Source organism: Solenopsis invicta, chromosome 9 (assembly GCF_016802725.1).
Source record: "Solenopsis invicta isolate M01_SB chromosome 9, UNIL_Sinv_3.0, whole genome shotgun sequence".
Taxonomy (NCBI): domain Eukaryota; kingdom Metazoa; phylum Arthropoda; class Insecta; order Hymenoptera; family Formicidae; genus Solenopsis; species Solenopsis invicta.
Window position 1 is genome coordinate 1069096 of NC_052672.1, and position 25341 is coordinate 1094436.

Below are 25341 nucleotides of genomic sequence, written 5' to 3' on the forward strand. Positions count from 1 at the left end.
TATTCAGTGTGGTTTTGTGAACATGAAAAGGTACACAGGGTGTTGGAAAAAAAAGAGTCCTGTTATCTGTAGAATGTAATGAATAAAAGAGTATGGGAGAGTGGGATACAATAGGGATATCTTTTTTCTAGGTGCCTTAAAAAATAAAAAAATGAACAAAGAGAGATAAAGAAACAATTCTCTAAGATGTAGGGCTGAAACATGCGTGAGAGTGAATGGCAATCACATAGAGCACCTCCTCTAATGCTTGGTCAGCATTAAAATTTTTTTTTTGTAAAAAAGTTTTTATTTGGTTATCATACATTCAGTTTCTTTACTTCAGTTCTTTTTATGGAAGATAAATGATTACATTTCATATTAAAATAAAAATTGTTTCTTTATCTCTATTTTTTATTTTTTAAGACACCTAGAAAAAAGATATCCCTATTGTACCCCATTCTCTCCTACTCCTTTGTTCATTACATTGTAAACGTGACATGATTAATAAAAAAATGACAAAGACCTCAAATAACAAAATAACTTGTATTTTTGAAGATATTAGTCTTAGAACCCATGTTAATTAGACCTTTTCTTCTTGTTTTGATCAATACTACCTGCTATCAAAATATGTGATCCTTTTTTTCCAACATCCTGTATAATCACACAATAAATAGCAACACAAAGATCTAGCTATGACCTATAAGGTTTTTCATTTAATGTGTTTTCATACGAGTCAATATCCTATATTTCATTTGATAAAAAAAGTTGACAAACAAATTTAATATTTACAAATAATGATAGAATTATATAGACATTTTTCTTATTTAATTCTATCGGATTTTTTAAACAGGATATTCAATGAACACAGTTGTTTGCAACGCATTAAACGGCATTCAAATCGGAATACACAAAATTGCGCATTGTATGGTGTTACTTTATATTTTTTTATAATAATAAACGAAATATATTTTAGATAGTTGTTACTATTATTTATTTGACTTTAAATTTAATAACGTGATTTCTTGTTCAATAGCAAGTGTAATAAATGTGGCAGTGATATAATTATTAATAAACATTTCAAATTTCGTGCACATTTCTATCACAGCGCATGCTCAGTTCGTTGCATTACGCCGAGATGACTGGTATTCTAACCTGTACAATCGCTAATTTTAACGATTGATATCTTGGTTTGTGTTGCAGAGCGACATTTTTTTCTGCCAGATTCGTTAGTTTTATGTGAAAATGCGTCGAATGAGGTTAATTTCATCAAAATCGGTGAGAAAGACCGTCTCCTTCAGTATTACCGAAATAGATAGATGTTTGAAAGTTAGCGAAAGCAAGAAGGAACGTTCCAGTGCAGTCTAGTGCAGGAATAGAAAACAAACGGATTGAATTTTATGCCGTTTGTTTTCTGTTCCTGAACTCCCTGAATTAGTGTGCACTTAAAATGAAATAGATATATATTTGAAAGTTAGTGAAAGCAAGAAGGAACGTTCCAGTGCAGTCTAGTGCAGGACTAGAAAACAAGCCTATGGATTGCTATACTTTATCAATTTAGTAACTTAATCAATTACGTCATTCATATATAATCGGTAATGCGTGTATCTCGATAATTCTGTTATCAATTCACAAGTGAAATAACGCTGAGTAACGCAATGATCGCTTGACAACAATCAATTCTTGTGTTTGTTCGATCGTATGTTCTCGTTGCAGAGCGCGATATTGCTTCGCGCTTCGAGAACGACGGTACGAAATGCAATTGTTCTTTCGCATAGCGCACGTGTAGAACAATTAAGCACGCTAGACGTCACGATGACCCAACGAATTTTTAAGGGCCATAATGATCATTACAATGGCATTACAATCGACTCTGTCGAAGAGGCCTGCGACAATAAAATATTCACACAGCGTCTCAAAGGTAACATCTCATCTCTTTTTGTATTTTCTAATATTCATAAAAATATTATAGCTAGTACGTATGTATAATAATTATTATATTACTTAATACACACACACACATGTTGAGACATTTGTATACTGTACTTTTTCAATATCAATGGTAACTATAATTTATAATCAAGAATTGGACATATTATTTTTTAAAAGTAAAGCTTGTTTATGGAGATCATAACCATTATGCTGGAACCAGTAAAGTTCAATACTGGAATTTTAATACTTTTGTTCAGCAAGGTTCTATAAATAAAAGCATTAAAATCTTGTTATCGCTCTAACAGTTACAGTCTACATAAATTAAATTTAACATGTTAACTCTACTTTTTATAAAAATTTGATACTGTTGTATATAACTTATATACAATTTGTTTAAATATGCAACAAACTACAAATACTTTCTAAAAATGTTAAAATATGTTTGTGCTCTATAAGCACTACAATCTTCCTATAGTATTCCTAAAATATATGAATATTATTAAAAATAATATTAAAATAATATTCCAAGAATATTATTCAATATTTTTAATGTTATTTTAATATTATAAGATATTGGATAGTGGATATAGGATAGAATATTATTGTATTAATGTTATATCTGCTTTATACAATATTCATGGTATATCACTTCAATATCCATATTATGAAAATGTTCTACGAATGATTTTTGTTAAAAAATTAATGTGAATTATTATGCATAAAATATTCATAAACTTTACAATTATTACATTTGAAAGTTATAATATTCCTGATAATTTAAAATATTGAAGTAAATAATATTTACTTCTCATAATATATTTGTACAATATTCATATAATATTATCAGGAGTAGATATATAATCATATTTTATTAATATTAAATAATATTGTAGTATTTATATAGTAAGATCCTCTAGACAACAGAAAAATAGTAGATATTACAAATAGGAGCTAGAGTTTTAGAATCAGTTTTCTTAAGGCTCCTGAGTACTCGCCGCGGCCATATTGAAGTCGTGACGTCAGAAGCGAGAAATTGCGTGAAATGACACGTAATTTTGTCCGACATGCCATTTGTAAATAAAGCCAATTTGGATAAAACAAACTAAGCAGATGACTTTAAAACACTTCTAAATATCGGTCACGACTATCCTTTTTCCGCCTAACAATCAGTAAATAGTTGTAAAAAGCATGTAAAGTGAAGCAATTGAAACAGGAAAACACATGGGCACATAATTTTGTCCGACGTGCCATTTCTAAATAATGCCAATTTGGATAAAACAGACTAATCAGATGGCTTTAAAACACTTCTAAATATCGGTCACGACTATCCTTTTTTCGCCTAGCAGTCAATAAATAGTCGTAAAAAGCACGTAAAGTGACGTCTATTCAGACAGGAAAACACACGGATAGCTATTAAAAGGAGTGAAAAATGTACTTTTATGTATAAAATTCAAAGAAACTTTACTCGCGGTCCATTTTTACGAATTTGGTAAATACGAGACAAGTCATGTTTTTACAATGAAACACATAATAACAAAATGACATGCACGATAACATTTCATCGTCAATCTGTCACGTTTCACGTATATTAGTTCTAATTTTGTCCGCGACGAAATGTCGCTACCGTCAACGCGGAGTTCTCGGCTGAGGAGTCAGGAGCCTTAATAGACATAATGCACAATGAATATGAATAAAATATAAAACAAATATGTTATATAAGATACAACATAACTTATTATTTATCGAGTATTTATTGAGAAAACTGATTCTAAAATCTCTAATTCTTGTTCCTAATATATAATTTCTCCATTATGTACAGGGCCTAAGAGTCACTTAACAATTTGTACATACTTATAAAATAGGATTATCAAACATCTCTGGAAACACATTAGTTTTCCAAAGATTGTCCCCTGATTAAACTTTGTATCCTCAGAATGTCTCATCCCGAATGTCCTCAAATATATATTTCATGTCTTTAAGTTTTTATCATTTTTTAATTATTGATATAGAAAAGATGTCATTGTAATAATTATTATAACTTTTTTAATGAACATGATGAGGACTGATCTCAGATTAAGAACAAAAACAAAAAAAATGTTTAAGCTATGTTGATCATTTTGACAAATTATCCCAAATTTGTTTTAGAATTTAGAATCAGTTTCCTTAATGAATATTCTAGATAAATAAGTTATGTTGTATCTTATATGACATATTTGTTTTACATTTTGTTCTTATTTATTGTGCATTATGTCCATTGAGAAAACTGATTTTAAAATTCTAACTTCTATTTGTAATATCTACTATTCTTTTGTTGTCTAGAGGGTCTTACTATATAAGCACTACAATATTATTTAATATTAAATAAAGCAATTTGAAGACCAAACAAGATAACAGATTCAGACATAAAAATATAAATAAATATCTAAGTGCGCAAAATAAGTTGCGGTCTCTGTTGATATCAAGTATAAAGTTATATCAATGATAGTAATTTAAAAAATGGCAAACATTGAAAAATACATTTAATATTAAATTCTGATTTAGTTACAGCGCGGTTCGTTAACCAAAATAAAATAATATATGAAATAACATTTATTTTACATATGATTTACATAGATTACTATTTTTTTAAATACCTATGTGCTAGCATATTTCGTGAAAAGTTGAAAGTCGTTCTCAGATTCAGTAAAAAAGATCTGATAATACCTTATTGTAAAAATGATGACAATTAACAACAAACATGAACGATGGTGTATACGAGCCTAAAAAAATAAAGTGTTATAAAATGTGTTGTATACACATTTTATTCTATAAGAAGGATGTAATTAGGCATTACAAAAGAAATTTTGAACAATCTCCTTTTGTCTTCAAATTTGTTAACTTTTGCTTACAAAACATTATTAAAATAAAAGCATTTATAGTTGAGAATTGTTTCATCGATGAAAGTTTTTATAGCCCATATTTATTAGTGATATCAAAGAAATAAATTTTATATATCATAGTTGACTATATATTTTACTATACTTAATATTACATATTAAATATACAATTAAATTTATTAATATATAGGAGAGAGTGGGGTAAATCGAACTTTGTTCCAAATAGGATCTTTTTAATTTAAATGAATAAAGTTAAGCAAGTTTGTCTGTCACACATTTATAACGTGAAGTCTATATAAAGCACTGTGACAGCAATTTGACAGTTCTTTTCATAACTTTCAGAATAGACGCAAATGTGTATTTTCAGGCATCATGCAAAAATTTTTTTAAATTAGAAAATTCTTTATCCGCAAATAATTATTTAAAAGGAGTAAAAATTTTAAAAGATAATTGATTTAAGATAATTAAGGAATACAGACTTCAAAAATATTAAGCATTTTGTGATTTATGGTTTATTGTAAAATTTGTTCCAAAGTTCCAAAGGACTTGTGTCCAAATCGGACCTCTACATCGGAATTGCAACCTGATCGTAGCACTAATGACGGCCAACCAGATCTGGCCCTAGAAATGTTAAATCAGTAAAATATAACGAGTCATCAAACTCGATATAAATTAATTTTATTAATTTTAACTCTAATTATATAAATTATTGCCAATTTTTTCTGACTATAAAATTCTTGTTTTCGATTGTCAAATTGCTCGTTTTTATTCAGTAGTAAAAAAATATATTAAAATCTTTTATTAATCCTATTTAAAAGTCAATAAAAATAGGAATGTTCGATTTAGATCGGGAGATAGTCCAATTTGGATCGGGAAGTAGTCCGATTTGGAACCAATAGTTTCAAAAAGGACTGAAAAAAGCGTTTTTACGCTTTCCATTATAGTTCATTACGATAAGAGATACGTTACGAAAATGACCTGAAACAGAAATGAAGAGAATTAAATTATCTTTTCAACACCTTTGGTTTTACAGATTTTATTTGTATCTTATATTGAGCAAAAATTGCCAATAAATTCAATTCATCCCATTCTCCCCTATATATGTTTTATATATGTAATAAATGTTCAAGATGTTCCACAAGAAAACCAACAAACTTTTAGAATGTGTTTTAAAGGTTTGTTCTAAGCAAAAAAGTTCATGTGTATTATAAGTCAATTTGAATTAGTCGTTGAGATATGAATAATTTTATTAAAATTGTAACAGGCGAAAATACCAGACGTTTATAATTCTTATTTGATAAAAAGAAAAAATATTTGTTATTTTATAATTTTATTTTTCAAAAAAATGGAAGGACTCGAAAGTTAATAGAATTAAAAGAAGAGCTAATGAGAGTCAAAACGCTGATGTTGGTGCATATATTTTTTTTTTTTTGAGTTTATTCCAAATGGATTCAAGACGTTTCGACCTTGTTTCGAGTCATCTTCAGCAATAAAATCAAAGTCAGAAAGCCTCCACTTCACATGGCGCGGCGTGGTCTTATATCTTACAATTAGTGAGTCACAATCGGGTGGTCATCCGAGTAAAATTGAAATTCATGTGAAGCAAGGAGCAGATACATATTAAACGCACAAGAATAAATATACAAATAACATTATAAATAAAATGACAATCATGTAACAGCGTACAGATGACATATCTCGCCTGTATCACCGTCAAGGCGTTACTGGTGTACATGATTAAGAGTCCACCTCTAAAATAAAAAAATAAAAAAAAAAAGAAATCAATTAGCCCAATAGTTTTCTTACACATTCTCATCACATTTTGACTACTTTTCAAGCTCGAGAAACAGTTGTGAGCCCTTAATAAAGCGTATAAATTTTTGGTATTTTTCATCTACTACAGTGTTAATAAAATTATCTATATCTCGATAACTGAACCGCGCGTACACATGTATTGCCTTATAATGTAAAATTATTATTAATGTAATTATACAATAAACTTCTTTTGCTTAAAATAAATATTCTAAAAGTTTGTCGGCTTCTGATTCTAAGCAAAAATGTTCATGTACATTATAATACAAACACTACTTAATAGTTATTAAGTAGTGTTTGAAAACAGAATAGACATTTTGAACAAATAATACGATAAGAAAAATAATAATTATTTAATAAAATATTATATATACCTAAATATTATTATATACCTAATATGCGCATCCGTAAAATTTTTTGGTAGCTGTACCTTAATACTCATGCATAGAATAATTAGATAAATCAAATGATGTAAAAAAAACACACGATTACTTTTCATAAAAGATATGTAGGTAATTGCATATTACAAATTACATAATTTTTGTGTAAAATAAATAGTTGACGAAATATTTTATACGTCAAAATGTGCCAGAATAATATGTAAAATATCTCGTAAACTATTTTAAGTAATTAAAAAATAAAGAAGCCAGGATACGAATTCAAGATCCTTCATTCTAATAGTTAGTATTCTCGCCACTGATGCTCCACTACATTCGAAGTAATTCTATTTGCCTTTAAATACCTTAAGTTTCCTATACTATTGGGTTTTCGATAACCTTACCTTAATATCTTTTCATATTAATTTATCTCATTATTCTGTACGCAAAAGTATTAAGGTACAGATATTAACAAATTTTTATATTAAATACAGGGTGGGTCACCTTTATTTAACCCTTAAACACACCCGTAAAATACGTAAACACATTTTCGGGTCTGGGAGACTTTTTCAACTTTGAGAAGCTATAACTTTGGTTCAAATCAACATTTTTCAACAATTTTTTTTCACATGAAAGTTCATAATCTCAGAAATGTGACTGCACAATCGACAATGACGAAAAATGATTTATTGTTAAGTTATAAAGGAAAAACCATTAGGCGAAAATAAAAAATTGTTCAAAAATCTACTTTTCTTTTAAAAAATCAAATCTTTGCAACAAAAAACTTTTAAGGACTTTAAAATACGGCGTTTTAAAGTTAAAGAGTTATTCTTTAAAATAAAATTATGTCATCATTCCTATTAAAAAATATATTTGCGTAATAAGGCAAATGTGAGGTATTCTTGATTAATTCAAGGTGTCTAAAATTGAAAATTTATGTGTTTCACGATATATTTTGAACTCTGCACGAAAGCCCCCTTCTCCACAGCACTATAAAGTATTTTAAGTTTAGACAGAGTATATGCGAGTAACATACGCGAACGGACATGCTCAAACATGTTTTATTTTTTCGGTTTTGTCCGGTTTTTTTTTTTATATAAGATTACTCACAAAAGTTTTATTCACACACAATGTTAGTCCGACAGACCCTAACCAAACTTCGTTGCCGTGCCGTTCGAATTCTAGTTGACTAAAAAAGTTGATCAAGTATATCAATCGAAAGAGATTTCAAACTTTTTTTTTAGGAATGAGACCCTCTAATCCGAACCTTCTATCTCATTTCATTTTCACACAGCAAGCGTTTGAAATTTCATATAGGATCTCTCAGACCCATTTATGTGTTTAAGGGTTAATATAGAGATTAGAAGAATTCGCATTCTTATTTTATATCTAATGAACGATAAAAATATAATGACAAAAAGCGCGCTAACATCTTTATAAGCACGTCCTGAATACTATAATGTATAAATATCTTCATAGATTCTTTAGAACAATGGACAAAGAACAGAAACCGTACTATATGGTTTCGCGTACACATACCACATACCGAGTGGGTTCCAATATTAACAGGACACGGATTTATCTTCCATCACGCTAAAGAAGAATATGTCATGTTATATCGTTGGTTGCCCAGTGACGAGGAATGTAACGTCCCGAAATATGCGCATACATTTTTAGGTGTTGGTGCTTTTGTGTTCAACAAGGATACAAATGAAATTCTTGTTATTAAAGAAAAATATGCTAGTAAAGTAAACTGGAAGCTTCCAGGTGGTTACGTAGAACCAGGTACACTGACAGAAACTATTGTATTTTGTAAAAATAGTGGGTAAAGTTTAATTAATTTATTGATTAATAATTATGATTAAAAATTTAGTTCTTTATTATAATAAGTGATTAACATTTCATGCACTTTAAAGCTCCTGACTCTCGCGTAGCCATATTGAAGTCGTTCAGGCTTTGTTTTTAACTATAAATGATTAAATTGTTCAGGTTTTGTTTTTAACTATAAATGATTAAATAAAAATAAATGATTAAATGTTCCTTAGATATTTTGTTATCATATATGAGTATTTAATTATTGAGAATTATAAATCAAGACAAAATATCAATAGAAGCTTCGTTTTTTTAATTATTATGTTTAGTCTAAGCATTCACGTATTTCAAGCACTTTATATATATGTATATTATCTATTTGTCCGTTACAAAATTTTAACTTTATTATAATTTTTATTATTCGTTTAATTTCAATGATTTGTCACAATAGAAATATTATTGTTTCATGCTGAATAAAGACATGTAAGTCTGAAATCTGTTCGTAATCGTGATAAATAAGTTCTCACAATTTTACAATTGTGAGAACTTATATATATATTTTTTATATATTCTTATTAAAGTGACAATTTACTTGAAAAATTATATAGGCTAAATTGTCATTCTTTTAGAGTAACGTTTCAATTTATGAGATTAAGAGAATTATATTCATAAAAATTATGCAGGAAAGAAAATTTTATGATAAATTTGCAGAAAGATACGATTCCAAATTTTTCACGTTGGGTCGCTCTTGAGGTACGGCGGCTCAATTGTTAAGCTGTGAATGATAGTGGGGGAATAGTAGGCATTGTCTCAAAAATCAGCCTGAAATGCACAATTAATTCCAAGAACTAATTTAGAATCACTTCTTAAATTTCTTCCTGTTGCTGAACATCTCGTTATATATAATTTTTAGTCTTCTAATTAATTCTAACTACTTTTATATGATTCTAATTAATTAACAAATAAATTTTTATTTTAATTAACAAATAAGTTCATTAAGTAATGTTCAACACTGCTCGTATATTAATTATATATGTGCATATATTTATAATTATCAGGAGAAAATATTGAAGCGGCAGCCAAGAGAGAAGTTCTAGAAGAAACGGGAATTCAGGCAGAATTCAAATGTTTAATATCTTTTAGACACGGGCATGATTATTTCTTTGGATGCTCGGATATATATATGATCGCATATCTAACACCTCAAAATTTTGAAATTGAGAAATGTAAACGGGAAATCTCGGATTGCAGGTGGATGAAGGTAGAATTGCGCCACAAAATTCTCTCACATTGTCAAAAGTCAAGAATTATATTTATATTGAATTTCTACATAATCTTAACAAAATCTGTAACTAGTTTGATATAACATTGAAATGTATTGCAATGCTAATGCGTAAAGCACATTTGTACTCTCTGAAGTATAACATAACTGTCAATTTACAAACTTCTATTATTTTTTTAGTTAAGTGAATTCATGCAACATCCAGAAGTGCATGCAAATAATAAAACTTTAGCAACAAAAACATTGGACTTCCTTAGACATCAAATGGGCATAGTTGTAAGTTATGGAATACATCCGATCACTAAAAAGCAGATTTGTGTATACAGTGTGGAGAATACAGACATTGGAAATACATCTGTAGAATAAATTTTATTCGTAGAATTGATTAGAAAAAAAAATTATGTTTATATATACATATATATATATATACATATATATACATATATATATATATATATATACACATACACAAAATGCAATAATAGATTTTAATAGTAATAATGCAGGAAAAAACATACATAAAAGGGTTTTTGTCACTATCGTTATTATAGAAGTAAATATACAAGATGATAATAATAGATATTATATTAAATAATAATAATAAGTTACTAAATAACATTGCAAATTAAAGATTAAATATTTTGTCTAACAAATTATATTAATTTGATCAAGACTTATTTTATATTATCTCACATATATTATATCACAATAAGTTAAGAGTTAAGTTATTGTATTATATACATATAGCTATAAATATCTTTCGGTTATTTTACAACTATTGTTAATGTGATATGTACGAACAAGTTGCCATAAAGTAAGTTTTATCTTATTTGCATGATTACATTTTGATTTCTCTTACATAAAATAATACTTGTATGTCAATGTGTGTTGTTATTATCGTTTAATTTATAATATTAGAAACATAATACAAATTTTAAAAATGCTGCCACAATCATGAATTCAAATTTTTATACAAAATCAACGATAAACCGTACAAAAGCTATATGTAAACATTTCTGCCAATCACAGTAAACTGTAAACGTAATTTCTATCAAATAGTATTTTAATTAGATTGTCCATAAGGAATTATGGAATTTAGTGTGATGAGCATCACTATTATGGCAGTAATAGGTGGCATACACCATTGATAAAAGGACGGATGTGGGGCTGCTGTCATGGATAGAATTACCCAACTTGTGAAACGCAACAGATTGCTTAATATAAGCGAACGATATCCCTTATGGTTAGGAGAAATCTGTACAATACCTAATATACTGCAAACAGCTAATACTGTCCAACTTGCCATAAGGACAGGATCTTCTGTAGAGAGTCTCATGTCGTAACTGTAATATAAATATATTTATTTTTATTACTATTTCTATTGAATAGGTATATATAAATGTGTGCGTGCGTGCGTGCGCGCGTGCGTATGTATGTATGCATGCATGCATATTTATATATTCTATTCACTGAGAAAAACCGAACTGTTTGGACGAAAACTTGTTCGCTTCGCGCAGTTTCTGTCTGCAAGACTGATAAGAAACTGCCTCTTCTCTGCTCGCACACACTCATATAGGCTCGTAATGTCAACGTTCTTCCCCATTGTGCTTTCATATGCGCCGATTGATCGGTTTCTCTCAGCGAATAGAGTCTTGTGAATTTACTCTTCTTTTAGCGGAACATTAGAAAAAAAAAAAAATTAACAAAGTAACAAATTTTTTGGCAACTTTTTAGCAACAAATAAAAATAGTTTTGATCAATACTGCTCAATTTGTTTCGCTAACTTATCAAGATTTTATTTTATTTTTCTTATAATACAACCTAAAGCATAGCCGTGCCTGATAACTGATATAGCTTCTTATTAGCCTTATAATTTCTGTTTTTACTTTATTTTGTTCAACATGTATTTAATTTGTAAATTTTACCATCATTCGTTTCTTTTTACTAATTTGTCAATTTTATTTATGATTTTATACACGATGGTATAACTTTTATAAAAGTTATAACATCGTGTATAAAATCATAATATTTTCAGCTGAGGAAGATATAGTGTAATCGAGACATATATTATTGTTCTCTTTTATGAGAGAATATTTACATTTCTACACGACAGATACGCACGCACGCACGCACACACATCCACATGCCCACACGCGTGCACACACACCCACATGCCCACACGCACACACACGCACATCCTTAAGTGTATTTGATCCTTATATTTTTTCTGTTGTATTATAAGAATCAAGTTTTGAGTTTGTTAATTAATTAATGTGATATTAATCTAACCTGAAATTTTTCGCCCAAACTAGGACAGATGGAACTGCTGGAATTGCAGCAAAAGTACATAACAAAAACAGGATAAGATGATTGTATATTTCTTGACTAATACTTCTATCTTTATTTTCTTCTGCATTCTTTTTACTCTTCAAACGTTTAAACCAATTGAAATGTTGGAGCGGAGCCAGTAATATATCCTCCAAGTAATCTTCATACATCTTTGTCAATTTCAAAAAATAAAGGAATACTGAAATGAGCATACCAAGAGCTCCACATGTTGTTGGAATTAAAGATAGCACGAGAACAGTTATAATAAATGGTAGCTGATTTAAACCAGTCAATAACCAGTCTGACCACGTTATCGAGAACGCTATTGCACGTGCTATAAACCTACAAAAAATAATTTGTCAAAATATTTTAATTTTTACTGATCTATTTAACTCATTTTTTTCAATATACAATTGAGGGGAGATAGTAGACTGAAAATTTTGAAAAAATTGTTATTGTTTATAATTATTATTGTATACGGTTTTTTTTCTATTTTTCTTGTTTTCTAATTATCGTTATGATTAATATTTACCAGTAGGCCTTGTAGCAACAGTAATACTGGCGCTTAACCATTTGTGTAAGGTACAATGACTATTGCACAATAAATTAAATTAACTTAAATTAAATAATAACGAAATGATATGCAAGACAAAGTTTCATCAGTAACCTGTCACGTTTCATGCCTAATTAATTCTAATTTTGTCCGCGACAATACATCAATGCGAAATTTTCGACTGAGGCACCAGGAGCTTTAATATAGATCAGAGCTCGGCAAAAACTGTATAGTTTAACCGTTTTTTTAGATCGTTCAGCCTACTGCTTTTCCTCTTATCTCACCATCCCACGAGTATCCTAGCCCTGATAAAAAAAAACCGATAGAAAACGATAGAAAGTTCAAAAATAGAATTCTATTCTTTTGAATCAGGTTTCTTGAACTTTCTATAGTTTCTATCGGTTTTTTCATCAGGGAGTGCCGATCAACACTCAGAATCGTATGACGCTCGCACATATACGTTTATAATAGATTTCCATGTCATCTATGAAATATTATTATTGACGTGTTTTTTTAAAGTGGTATTTGTAATCGGCATAGTCCATGATGAGCGCGATAGTTTGGATTTGAATTATATAATAAAAATGTTTCTATTTTTTTCTGTATCCTATGAGTGAAGATATATTTCACAAAACGATTAAAAAAATCGATGCTGATTTTTATAAAAAATTTATAAAAAAATTAAATTCTTAGGCGACGATCCTGTCTCGTCTTAGACGCCTTGCTACATGTAATATGTCGATTGCTATGTTTTTACGTGCTCTTATTTATAAAAAATTCTCCAATTAAACTAAATGATTTTTTCATTCTGCTTACAATTAATTATTTAAAAAATTATATAAAGTCATCAATAGTCTAGATTTACTTGGACGTACCCAGCATCATTGATTCTGTCCCTCGGAAAATTTTCCAAACTAAGAAGTCGCTATATTTCTACATATTTACAGTTTATGATTAACGTAATGACCAATAAGCTCTAGTCATTACATTAATCATGAACTGCGAGTATGTAGAAGGATGGTGACTTCTCAGTTTGGAAAATTTCCTCAGGGACAGAATCAATGATGCTGGGTGTATACTATTAAAAAAAAACGCGTTGTCAGTAATATCTCCTGGGTAATGTGTAAATCTATTAGAAACATCATATATGAACATCTATATGAACATCGTATGTATTGTACATCATATGATACACGTATGAACATCATTATATATGATGCTTAGTGTTAATCAGCAATTGGATGTTCGCGGGGCAGTGATATAAGAGAAATATCGGTAGACGGAGCAGATTTGAAAATCAGTTAAAATGTGCATTTTTTGCTCAGTTTTGATATAGATACAAGCATTAACATAGCAAAATTTTAATGAAATTTTAATTAGATTTTATTAAATTTTATAAAGCATTGGAATATTTGGATCAATGATTTTAACAAAATGTCATAATAAATTTATTATTTCAATAAAATATCATTAATTTGCAGATAATGATAAACATCATTATGTGCGAGTTTCATTATAATTTTATCAAAAATTTTTTACAATTTCAATAAAATTTCTTTACTTTTTTATTAAATAGTATTAATAACTTTTTTTATATTTTTATGAAATTCTTATTATAATATTGTCTTTCATTAAATAAAGAAAAATCTTTTCAATCAAATATAAGTCAAATTTCATCAAATTTAATAAAACGTAAATACATTAAAATTTCAACAAAATTTTATTAAAATCTGTTTACCGGGAAGTAAATTATGTTTAAAAAAACCTTTTATTTGATTCATTACTTTTTCTTAAAAATTCCCGAAAAAAACTATTTTTAGTTGATACTGTCTCCTCTCAATACAAAAAAATATATTTATTTTAATAAAAATAAAAAATTTTACCTAACAGCTATTCCATGTGCAACCGAGCCAAGAAATATGACAGAGAGACACACACCAATGGCAGATATACCAATGATACATAAAGCAATACAGGTTTCATAAGTAACGTTAAAAATAAAGGACAATATTACGGTAATGATTATCGTCGGTAATGTGTCTGAATCGTAATGTATCCTTATAGATATGAAAAGTAGGAGTAAACTAATAATAGCCATGTAAAGCAATGGCCAACGATCCCGTATTCTACAAGAAATCTTGTCAATGATCCCTCCAGGTTGAACATTGATCATATAAACACACTCTGGTTCTAACGTCATTCTCAAACTTGCTGTATCATTAGAACGTCCGTAGAGCGTCTGCATTTTCATTGTTTTCGGACCATCGTCTCTGCATCATAATTAAATGTAGAAGTTTATATAAAAATCAACTTATTGCAAAATACTTACGTGTTCGTGAAAATTCTCGATTGCGTCGACCCAACATTCGGCTCTAACAATTCGACGATGGCATGATACTTAGGACAATTCGGCGATTTCAATTCAATTGTAACTGCGTCTATGATGTTGAGAAGTGTTATATAATATCTTACACTTCTCTTCATGGTTTCAATCAAATTAGGCCCGCGAAAGCCAAAGAGATATTTAGGATGTAAGAATTTATTTCTTGTAGATTCAATTCGATTATTGTAGAAATAGGAATCGAAGCTGATTGTAAGGTGTTTCTCCAAATCTTCTGGAGTTATTCTCACAATAGCATGCGTAACGTGTGGATATTTTATTTCTCTCAGATCTAAATCGATAGTCCTTCTTGGTCGATATAAAGGATCAGGTATAAGTCTTGTACTATTTGTCAAATTCCAACCCCATTCGCTAAAAAGAGATTAATGCATATTACACATTACAATACATATTAAAATGTATTAGTACACAAAATAATTTCTAAACACGTTTTATTAAGAGGCATGTAAACTTAGCCAGGTGTTATCGCTATTAGTTATGGTTTTATCACTAGTTACACACTAAATTTATTGTACATTCGATTGTGACATTTATGTTAAATTTTTAAATAACATTTAAAGATGACTCAAATGACAAGGCGAAACGTTTAGATTCGATAAATGATATAAACAAATTATATTAACGATTTTATATTAAAGACTAACAATAGCGGCAACAACACCTAGTTAGATTCACATGTTCTTTAACTCTTAAACACATTTCAGGGTCTGGCAGACTGTAAAATTTCGAACGCTTGCTGTGTGAAGATGGAATGAGATAAGAGATTCGTACCAGGAGGGAAAAAAAAGTTTGAAATCTCTCATTTTGATTAATATGGTTGACCAACTTTATTGATCAACTAGATTTCGAACGGCACGACAAAGTTTTGTTGAGGTCTGTGAGACCCACATTGTGTGCGAGTGTAACTTTTTTATGAATAATCTTATATAAAAATTGTCCGGACAAGATACATTCGAACAGGTCTCCGTTTGCATACATTACTCGTATATACTTTGTATAAAATTAGAATACTATATAGTGCTGTGGAGAAGGAGGCTTCTGGACGCCCGCACGAAGCGAACGAGTTTTTGTCCGAACGGAAGACGTGAGTCAGTTTATCGTTGAAGTTCAGTCTCATAGAGAGTTGCGTTATATTGTCCATGTTCCTGAGCGAAATTATTACGGTATGTATATAGAGTGATTATTAATGAATATCCCCACTTTTTACCATAGGAGCATGATTTACTGACGGATACGTATTTCTAACATATTATATTATAGTGATTTCGGCTGGAGTTTGTGTCACCTTAGCGGTGGCACACAAACTGGCTCCGACTATTTTCTCAGGTCCACTTGGTGTACATCCAATATGCACTTGTGAGGTGTATTGAGCCCAGACGAACACGTGGCACCATTGAGGGACTGCATTATTTGACTAGCCAAACACAAAAGTTGCACCGATACCTGAAATGTACAACCCCCCTGGGTGTGCCCCAGTCAAAATCGCTATTACAAATTACAAATGCGTTCTCCTATGGTAAAAAGTGGAGACGTTCATTTATAATAATCACCCTGTATATCATGTGCGCGTGCATGTGCGTACGTGCGCGTGTCAAGACTACACAGCAAAAATATGTCAAATATGTTCCTCTAACAGAGATTAATAAAATATATCATAAAACATATCAATTTTTATATCATTTTTAATTTTAGACACCTTGAGTTAATCATAAAAATGTCTCTTATTTTTGGTACATAATTATGCTTTTTAAAAGGAATAACAATGTTATGATTTTTTTTTTGAAAGTATAACTTTTTAGCTATAAAACACCGTATTATAAAATCCTTAAACATTTTTTATTGTAAATATATGATTTTTAAAAGTGATTTTTTTAACAATTTTTTATTTTCGCTTAATGGTTTTTCTTTTATAACTTCATAATAAATTATTTTTCGTCAATGTCGATTGTGCCAGTTACATTTATAAGATTTTAAACTTTTATTTAAGAAAAAGGTTGTTGAAAAATATTAATTGGAATCAAAATTATAGCTTCTCAAAATTGAGTAGGGTCTCCCAGACCAGAAAATGTGTTAACATAATTTTTTGAATCGAATGTATTTAAGACGATACTGGAGTAACAGACGAACTCACTCGACGGTACTATAGATTTTTCTTCGATCGAGAGTTGCGCTGGGCGAAAGATAAGAAGAATAGCGCTAAAACCAGGCAAACAGGCTAGCGCTCTTTGTCAAGCGCACTCATAAATACATTATCTGTACATGTTTCTGATTTCAGCGCCATCTAAAGCAAAATCTCTCAACTATTACAATTACTATTCTTTATACCAATTCCACATGAAAATTTACACACAAAATTTTCAAAGCATTATTTCTCTTCTACTAAAGCTTCTAGACTTATTCTGAAAGCACAGTATTGTTCTTTCTTTCTTTGAGTGCGAGCGCTGCTTGTTTTATACGCACAAAAACTAAAACTTCTATATGCAACAAGTGTTGTTACAAGACTGCAATAATTAAACTATAATTTTTTTTCGTTTTTCATACAAAATTGTTGCCATCGCACTTCGTTATTGTCTACTTTAATTCTGGAGAATTTTTTAATTTGTCTTCAATAAAAAGATCTATTGCTGCAAAAATATTCACGCACCGGTCCAGCATCTCCTTAAGAGTTAATAAAACGTATTTTTAAATTTTGACAATATGCTATAGATTGTAAATTCGTTTTTTTTCTAAATAATTTTTTTTGTAACAATAAATATGCAATTCAACGTTACCAAATTTTTTTTTGATCTTGTTTTTTTAATGACGAGCACACAAACAGCCAATCCTTGTTTTGTAAATTTATCGCATCAATGGTTAAGAAGTCAGATTTGTGAAACAGTTCCACCGCAAGATATATAGTAGATAATTTTTTAGCTCCGTTCTTATTATTCCAGACATACTGTTGAGGTATGCTCACCCACTCACCATCAACTTCAAACTGAACTTTTTCCGTATAATGATATAATTTCTTGCCCGAAGTATGCTAAAATTACAATTTTTATACATTTTATATATTAAAATTTATTAATGTCTTGATTCTGAAGGATTTTAAATTAATATATTTAATTTAAAAAATTTAAGATTAATATTTTTTTAATCGAATATTTTTTATCGGCTATATCTATATAGAAGATTATACTCTGTTCATTGAGAAAAGATGAAATGATCGAACGAGTTTTCGTCCACTTTGCGCAGATTCCGCATGCAGGAGAGCTGAGAAGCTCCTTACTCCTCTGCTCGCACATGCCCGTATAGGGTTATATGCTATCAAGTATCTGATGATTGCATCACCACAACCTTTATAACAAATTTTGCGATAATCGTGAAAATAAATAAATTTATGTTAAGAAATTGGCATAGGGTACGAGGACATATATTTGAAACATATTTAAAACACATACCGGTAAGCTGAATCAAAACATAAATACAGTACATACATGTGCGTCGATAGGAAACATCTCGTAACAAAAATAAGTATTGTAACGTCTCGATTCAATTAAATAGCCAAAACCTACATGTCTTTTCTTTAGAATTGATAGGACACAAATTTTAACGGATTATTTTAACGCGCAATTGGTTATGCCAATATTAGTTGGATAAGAAATAAATTGGCCGGCAGACCCCAAATAAGGATAAAATTAAAGAGAAAACAATTTCATATATTAAACTTTAAACTCGATATAATTTTTCTTAGAGTCGTGCATTTTTCGATCAAACCAAATTGACTTCGCAAAGTGGTCATCAAGAAAGGAAGATTTAAAAGTAAATCATAAACATTTATCTATATAATTTAAATATATTAAGATTTTTACTTAATATTACAATGTAATGAACAGGTTATTTTATTTGCTCAATTTTCTAAGTCTGAGCCCAATGTGCCGTATATTCGGTATTAGGCAACATGCTTTATTCTCCCTACTATGCTGCCCATGTGCCTAGATCATTTCGCCTCCTCTCAGTGAACAGAGTATAGGTAAGATACTTTTTAAAACTAAACTGAATTTTAAAGCTAATGATTTATAAAAACAATTTAATTACATAAAGAAGTCTATATCAGTTTATAGCGGTTCTTAGTGCCTAATAATAATTTTTGTATAAATTTTTACAGTCTTTAGATTATACAAACTGCGCGCATATTCGTCGGAATTGAAACACAGTTATTACATGAAGCCAGAATACACAAAACCAAATTAAATCAGACATTTTAATAGTATTGATGTTAAAAAGCATCTGTAAGATCTTTCTTCCTAAAAAAATTGTAAATAACTTGCTGCAAAAAAATAATACTTTAGCTAGGATTTAAATCTGGATCTTCTTATATTTCATGTGGACGTCCTATCGTGACATATGATAATATTTTTCGCAATATATGTTACCAATATATGTTGTTCATTGGGCGTATTTTTATACCAAACAAAAGAAATAAATATTGCTCTGCGAAGCAACATATTAATCGTTAAAGTAACTATTCAGATTAGGAAACTTATCATATCGATGAAATGTAACGGTATGACTATGTTCCAAGATTACATACGCATGCTCTCTGGTCATATGTACATACAAAAAGTGCGAATTCGAAACATGTATGCATTTGTAATGTATCGCCTGGTGATTTTAATGATAAATGAATATATCTATTAAATCGTCTATAGTTAAATAACAATAAATTAAAATAATTAAGCAACTATTCTCTACTTCGGAAACAAATTCTCAGCTTTAAAAACTCAGAAATTATATAAGAAATTAATGTGTTTTTAAAGCAGATAATTTGTGTAATTAAAACAGAATATTTATTCACATGTATTTCAAATGAGTGCATTTTTCGCATGTGGTCATAGGGCATACTTATGTCGCTGCATTTTGTCAATATGACAGGTTTCTTCTATCCTATATAAACATCAACTTTGATGAATAATATCTCGATTTGTGGGGTAGAGCGATACTTTTTTTCTCAAATTCTTTCATTTCGTGCAAAAACGTAATGATCGAACCTAATTTCATCAAAATTGGAGTTGAGATAGGGTGTTCTAAATAATTACCACACGTTGAATAAACCTACCCAGCAAATAAGATGACATTTCAGTGACATCTTATTGACGTTAGAGACGTCATTAAAATATTATTAAGATGTCATTTGATGTTATCTTGTTTGCTGGATAATTTCATTAAAATTTTTCGCAACAACCAATATATGTTAAAAGAACATCTATACTACACCTGAAAAAAAGAATGACGTATAGATGTTCTTTTAACATATATTGCTTGTTGCAAAAAATATAGGATATCCACATGGAAAATAAGGTTCGAATCCTGGCTAAAGTTATTTTTCGCAATAAATTCTTTAGTTTTTCTCTAAAGAGGGGATTTCATAGATGCTTCTTAACATTAATATTACGCATAAATATTCCGATTTCATAGAATAACTATGTTTCAAGTCCGACGAATGCAACGCGCAGTTTGAATAAGTTGGGGATTATAAAAATTATTATTCAGCATTAATAATTGTGATAACTGATAATTACTTACTTGTAAAAAGTGATAGGACAGGGACTCCATTTTCAAATCAGGGCTTGATGTAATTTTAGGCGGTTTCGCCGAATGATCCACGGAATCAAATAGCGATCGAACAACTGCGAACACTAGTTGTTTACACCACAGAATACTCAAATGATCGGTGGATTTCCAAACGGTCGGTACACTCGTAGAAAGAACATTTATATCCGCTGTGCGATCGAAAGTTTGTGCAGCAGATACAAGTATATCACGTGGCCCACCTCCAATCGATACTACTTTAACTCCCGCATCCTTAATTTTGTACAAATATTTTTCCAATTTGTAATAATAATTGGCGAAGATACTATCGAGGACTAGAGAGGGAGTATGAGGAGTAGCCAAATTTATTATCATACTTGCAGATGAAACATTCATATTTGGCGCTAGCAATAAAGCTCCTTTCGCCACAATGCCACCCTATAAAAAAAAAAAAAAAAAAAAAAAAAAAAAAACTAGTTAATTTCAACCATTCTCTTACAATATATAGAATATCTGTTATGTTTCTTACCATAGAATGACCAATCAATATGACATTGTTCATCTTGCCCTTGTACAAAGCTAGTATTGCCTTTATACAATGTGAGACATATACAGTTTGTTCCATGAGCACGCCTTGCATTAATAAATTACAACGGTAATTAATATTTTACATACAAGATATATTAATAGATATTTCTTGTAATATTATTTTTTATTTGTACCTCCATACAATGCAGAATAATCCTTACTGAATGAAACAGTAAAAAAGTCAAAGTGAAAAGTCTTTCGGCTTTTTCTTAAACTTACTGAAGCGATAGATCGTACTAAAATAAAAGGAAAAAATGCAAATACATAGATTTAAATAACTCTTATGACAATAAAAATTTATCACCAAGATAAGTTTCTATAATGTATTATTGAAATATACAAACCTTGCTCATGAGAACCAGCATTGCCTGGTACAAAAAGAACTGGTATACCAGTAAAGTGCATTCTTCTCAATCTTTCTGTTAGAAAACCTTCTCCATAAGCATATAATCCAAATCGTGGATATTTCTCTTCTATATCATTTTTCAAAGATATTCTCTAAAATATAATAAATTATTTGAAAATTCTCAAAAAAGTTTGACATATCCACTCATTTGCTAGATAAAAGCTTAAATTCTCTCTCTCTCTCTCTCTCTCTCTATATATATATATATATATATACATACATACATACATACATACATACATACACACACACACACACACAAAATGTCCCAGAAATGGGGAATCAGCCACTTTGGGGACATAGAAGCAAAAAAAGAACAAAAAAGTCTTATACCATTTTGCAATATTCGTTTTGAAAAATGAATGAGAGAGAATTTCGTGCAGTAATCAAACATTATTTTTTAGAGGGTAAAACAGCACAGGAAACTAAAATCAAATTGGATAAACGTTCTGGGAAATCTACTCCATCGATTGGAATGGTTTACAAGTGATTTAGTAATTTTCAGAGTGGCCATTGAGCACAAATAACGCAAAATGTTTTTCTGACGGCCTGTTGAAACTACAACTGCAGAAACAATCGAAAAAATTCATGATGTAACGATGGCGAACAGAAGATTGAAAGTGCGTGAGTTTGCTAGATAATCTTAAATAATCGAGTGCACCATATTTTAAACATTTACATATGAGAAAAGATGTTCGCAAAATGGGTACTGCAATTGCTTAAGCATTAATTATAAGCGTGACAGCAAAATTGTTCGAATTATGCTACAAAGTCTTGTATCTCCCCTACTCAACATATTTCACACCCTCGGACTATTGTTTCCTAATATGAAGAAAAAGCTTGCGGAAAAGAAATTTTTATCAAATGATGAAGTCATCACCGAAAAACTGCTTATTTTGAAACCTTTAATAAATTATATTATATGGAGGAGATAAAAAAACTCATCACTGGTTTAAGGCTAATATTTATAGTTGTAAATAATTTTCAATCTTTGCGTAATTAATTACAGATTCATTCATACACATTCATTCATTTATTGTCAATTGAAGATTAAAAATTATTTATGACTATAAATTCCCAAATGTATACATTTAAAAGACTACATTGAAAAATACAAAAAAAATGTTTCCTGAATAATTAAGTCTTTTTTTGCACAGACTTTTTGAACAACTTTCGTATATTTTATTTTACTTATAATAAATTTCTTGTTATAGGTACATTCGTTAAAGCAAGACACATATTTTCCTTTTTTATTTAATAGATTTTCAAATGATATTTTAATAAAATCTGTACACAAATTAAATTTTAAAAATTAATTTGTAATTTATTACCTTGAGGTTTTATTTTAATATTTGTCTTAACTTTCACCACACCTATCATACCTGGGTACAACGTAATCTGTGCAATTTGTACAATGCAACTTTTTTTATAATATAATTTAAAAACTTAGATTAAGTTTAAAAAAAAAAACTTATAACTATTCACATAGATATGATAAGGAGCAATCTTTTTTACATTATTCTTAACATGAGCATGAAAGTTTGAAAAGAATATCTGATATCCATGGATGGTTAATTTAGTAAGTTTTCAGTGTTCTGAATATCCCTTTGCTTTTTATTAAATATATGTTTACTGGATTCTGGATAGTATGAAAGTAAGTGCATGAAATAGTAGAATTAAAAACAAATTATTTTAGTGTATATGCATTATTATGTGTATTACAATATTCTTTTGCTTTTTACATATTAATGTGTGCAAACATTGAAAATTCCAAGATTCTCTTCGAGGTCCATGCTCCTTAATCATATTTACAATAATAATATTTATTCATTACAACTTTTATCATTTTATATTATTCAAAAAATAAAACTTGGTTCAGTTGTAAAATCATGATTTGTTGATTTTTCAAAAATGTCAATTTTCAATACTATAAACAATTAAACTTTTTGAAGTAATTTATATCATACTATTTTTTTTTTATTCAAAGGATTAACTTAAAAAGCCCTATTGTTTCGCTTCAAATTAAAATTAAACAATTTGAGATTTTTTTATTCAAAATATTTATTTTTTTGCGAATTTTTGCAATACAATTTCTTTAAACAATTAATCAAAAATAAAATATTTTTTAATTTGGATCTCATTTATCATATTTATCTTTGAAGTATCAATTTCATATATTATGAGTTAAAATATATATTATATAAATATAATATATATACTTTTATTCAGTGATATAACGTGACAAAATTATAGTTCCACAGACTTGTGAATAGCAGGGAAGATAACCAAAAGAATGACAAGCTATTAAACAGTCATTTACTGGTAATCATTAAATGACCCTTACTAGTACAGTAAACCTGCACAAAAATATTAGCTTTGAATAAGACTTTCCTATTTGTTATTAAAAGATAAAATTTGCCAAACAAGTTTGAATATTTTAAATCATTACAAATTTTGTAAAATTATTTTTAAATGTAATTTAGTATGTATAACTGATATCTGTATGTATAACATTTAAAGGAATGAAAGTATAATCACATGTTTATCAATACATTCTTACAATGGGTTATGTTCCACAGATTATAAAAAAACTAGTGTAAAAAAAGTACTAATAATCATATCACATACCACGTACTGCGGATACTCGAACATATATGTCATTTCACATGTATTTTCCTCAAAGTCGGTGATATATCTTGCAACTCCAATAACATAGAGTACAGTGAGCATAATAAAAAATGGTATTAGTGAGCCACAGATTATTATCCGATTTAATGAGATCATTTTCAGCACTTGACCTTTTCGAACCTTTAAATAGAAAATATTTATTACTTGGCACAATTATGTATTTTAATGACCGGCTTAGTATTGACATTTTCAGTATATCCAGTATAACCTTCAGGATCGTTAGATGGCTTTCGTAATAGATTATAACTTAGATAATGTAGCTAAGCTCAATATTGAATAGAAAATACAGAAACTTATATTAAATTTTGTTAAAATACAAAATATTTTATAAATATAAAAATAACATACCAAATTAAGTTCCTATCATTCACATCAGTTTTCATAGAGAATATAGGTTATAATTTCTTCCGACATTGAAAAAAATTCAAATAAAATTTAAACGCATGCGCGGTGTTTTAAGTCTCGCACATGAAATGTGTAAAGCCTGATTCATACAGACCGTAATTTAAAGGACCTTTAGGTCAATTTTCCGGCCAAATACACGATGTAAAAATAAAAAATTAATTGAACGACTCGCAAACCTATTCAACTGCACTTTTTCAAAACTTTTTAAATGAAATACAAATGATTTAAAATGATAATTTCTTCATCCTTTGCTCCAATCAACTTCATTAGAAAAAGAGCGGAAAGCACACACTTTGTATAGTTGCAAAGCTGACGTTTTTATAGCGTTTTTCAC

At 29.2% G+C, this 25341-nt stretch overlaps 2 protein-coding genes and 1 long non-coding RNA gene across 4 annotated transcripts; 2 read left to right on the forward strand and 1 right to left on the reverse strand.

Annotated features, from left to right (window-relative positions):
• Positions 1 to 1092: 1092 nt before the first annotated feature.
• On the forward strand, positions 1093 to 10949 carry LOC105196839 (nudix hydrolase 8). 2 transcript variants are annotated; one of them, XM_011162971.3, is made up of 5 exons: positions 1093 to 1254; positions 1693 to 1897; positions 8453 to 8758; positions 9844 to 10046; positions 10248 to 10949. In XM_011162971.3, exons 1-5 carry the CDS (start codon positions 1222 to 1224, stop codon positions 10431 to 10433), a joined length of 933 nt encoding a protein of 310 aa, XP_011161273.1. In that variant the 5' UTR covers positions 1093 to 1221; the 3' UTR covers positions 10434 to 10949. The 2 variants fall into 2 exon arrangements, with proteins under 2 accessions (XP_011161273.1, XP_025994948.1); XM_026139163.2 differs by lacking the exon at positions 1093 to 1254 and adding an exon at positions 1414 to 1571 and having other exon boundaries at positions 10248 to 10451.
• Positions 10750 to 25158, reverse strand: LOC105196847 (GPI inositol-deacylase). The gene is made up of 11 exons (XM_039453256.1): positions 24951 to 25158; positions 24543 to 24722; positions 21853 to 22006; positions 21643 to 21744; positions 21450 to 21553; positions 20915 to 21358; positions 18121 to 18371; positions 15278 to 15700; positions 14832 to 15218; positions 12357 to 12737; positions 10750 to 11410 (listed from the first exon to the last, which is right to left on the reverse strand). The coding sequence occupies exons 2-11, from the start codon at positions 24696 to 24698 to the stop codon at positions 11131 to 11133; spliced, it is 2682 nt and encodes an 893-aa protein (XP_039309190.1). The 5' UTR covers positions 24699 to 24722; positions 24951 to 25158; the 3' UTR covers positions 10750 to 11130.
• LOC113004797 lies at positions 15700 to 17021 on the forward strand. Its single transcript, XR_003269223.2, has 2 exons — positions 15700 to 16512; positions 16610 to 17021. It is a non-coding gene; the product is annotated as an uncharacterized LOC113004797 (long non-coding RNA).
• Positions 25159 to 25341: the final 183 nt, after the last annotated feature.

What these genes read in the sequence shown, in the direction of transcription:
- LOC105196839 (XM_011162971.3), top strand. Translation starts at nt 1,222, where the DNA reads ATGCGTCGAATGAGGTTAATTTCATCAAAATCG. An exon ending in AGGTGGTTACGTAGAACCAG is followed by an intron (nt 8,759 to 9,843) that starts GTACACTGACAG and finishes TATAATTATCAG; the next exon opens with GAGAAAATATTGAAGCGGCA. An exon ending in CGGATTGCAGGTGGATGAAG is followed by an intron (nt 10,047 to 10,247) that starts GTAGAATTGCGC and finishes TTATTTTTTTAG; the next exon opens with TTAAGTGAATTCATGCAACA.
- LOC105196847 (XM_039453256.1), bottom strand. Translation starts at nt 24,698, where the DNA reads ATGATCTCATTAAATCGGATAATAATCTGTGGCTCACTAATACCATTT. An exon ending in TTATTCTGCATTGTATGGAG is followed by an intron (nt 21,554 to 21,642) that starts GTACAAATAAAA and finishes TATTAATGCAAG; the next exon opens with GCGTGCTCATGGAACAAACT. An exon ending in GTTTGGGCGAAAAATTTCAG is followed by an intron (nt 11,411 to 12,356) that starts GTTAGATTAATA and finishes TTTATATTACAG; the next exon opens with TTACGACATGAGACTCTCTA.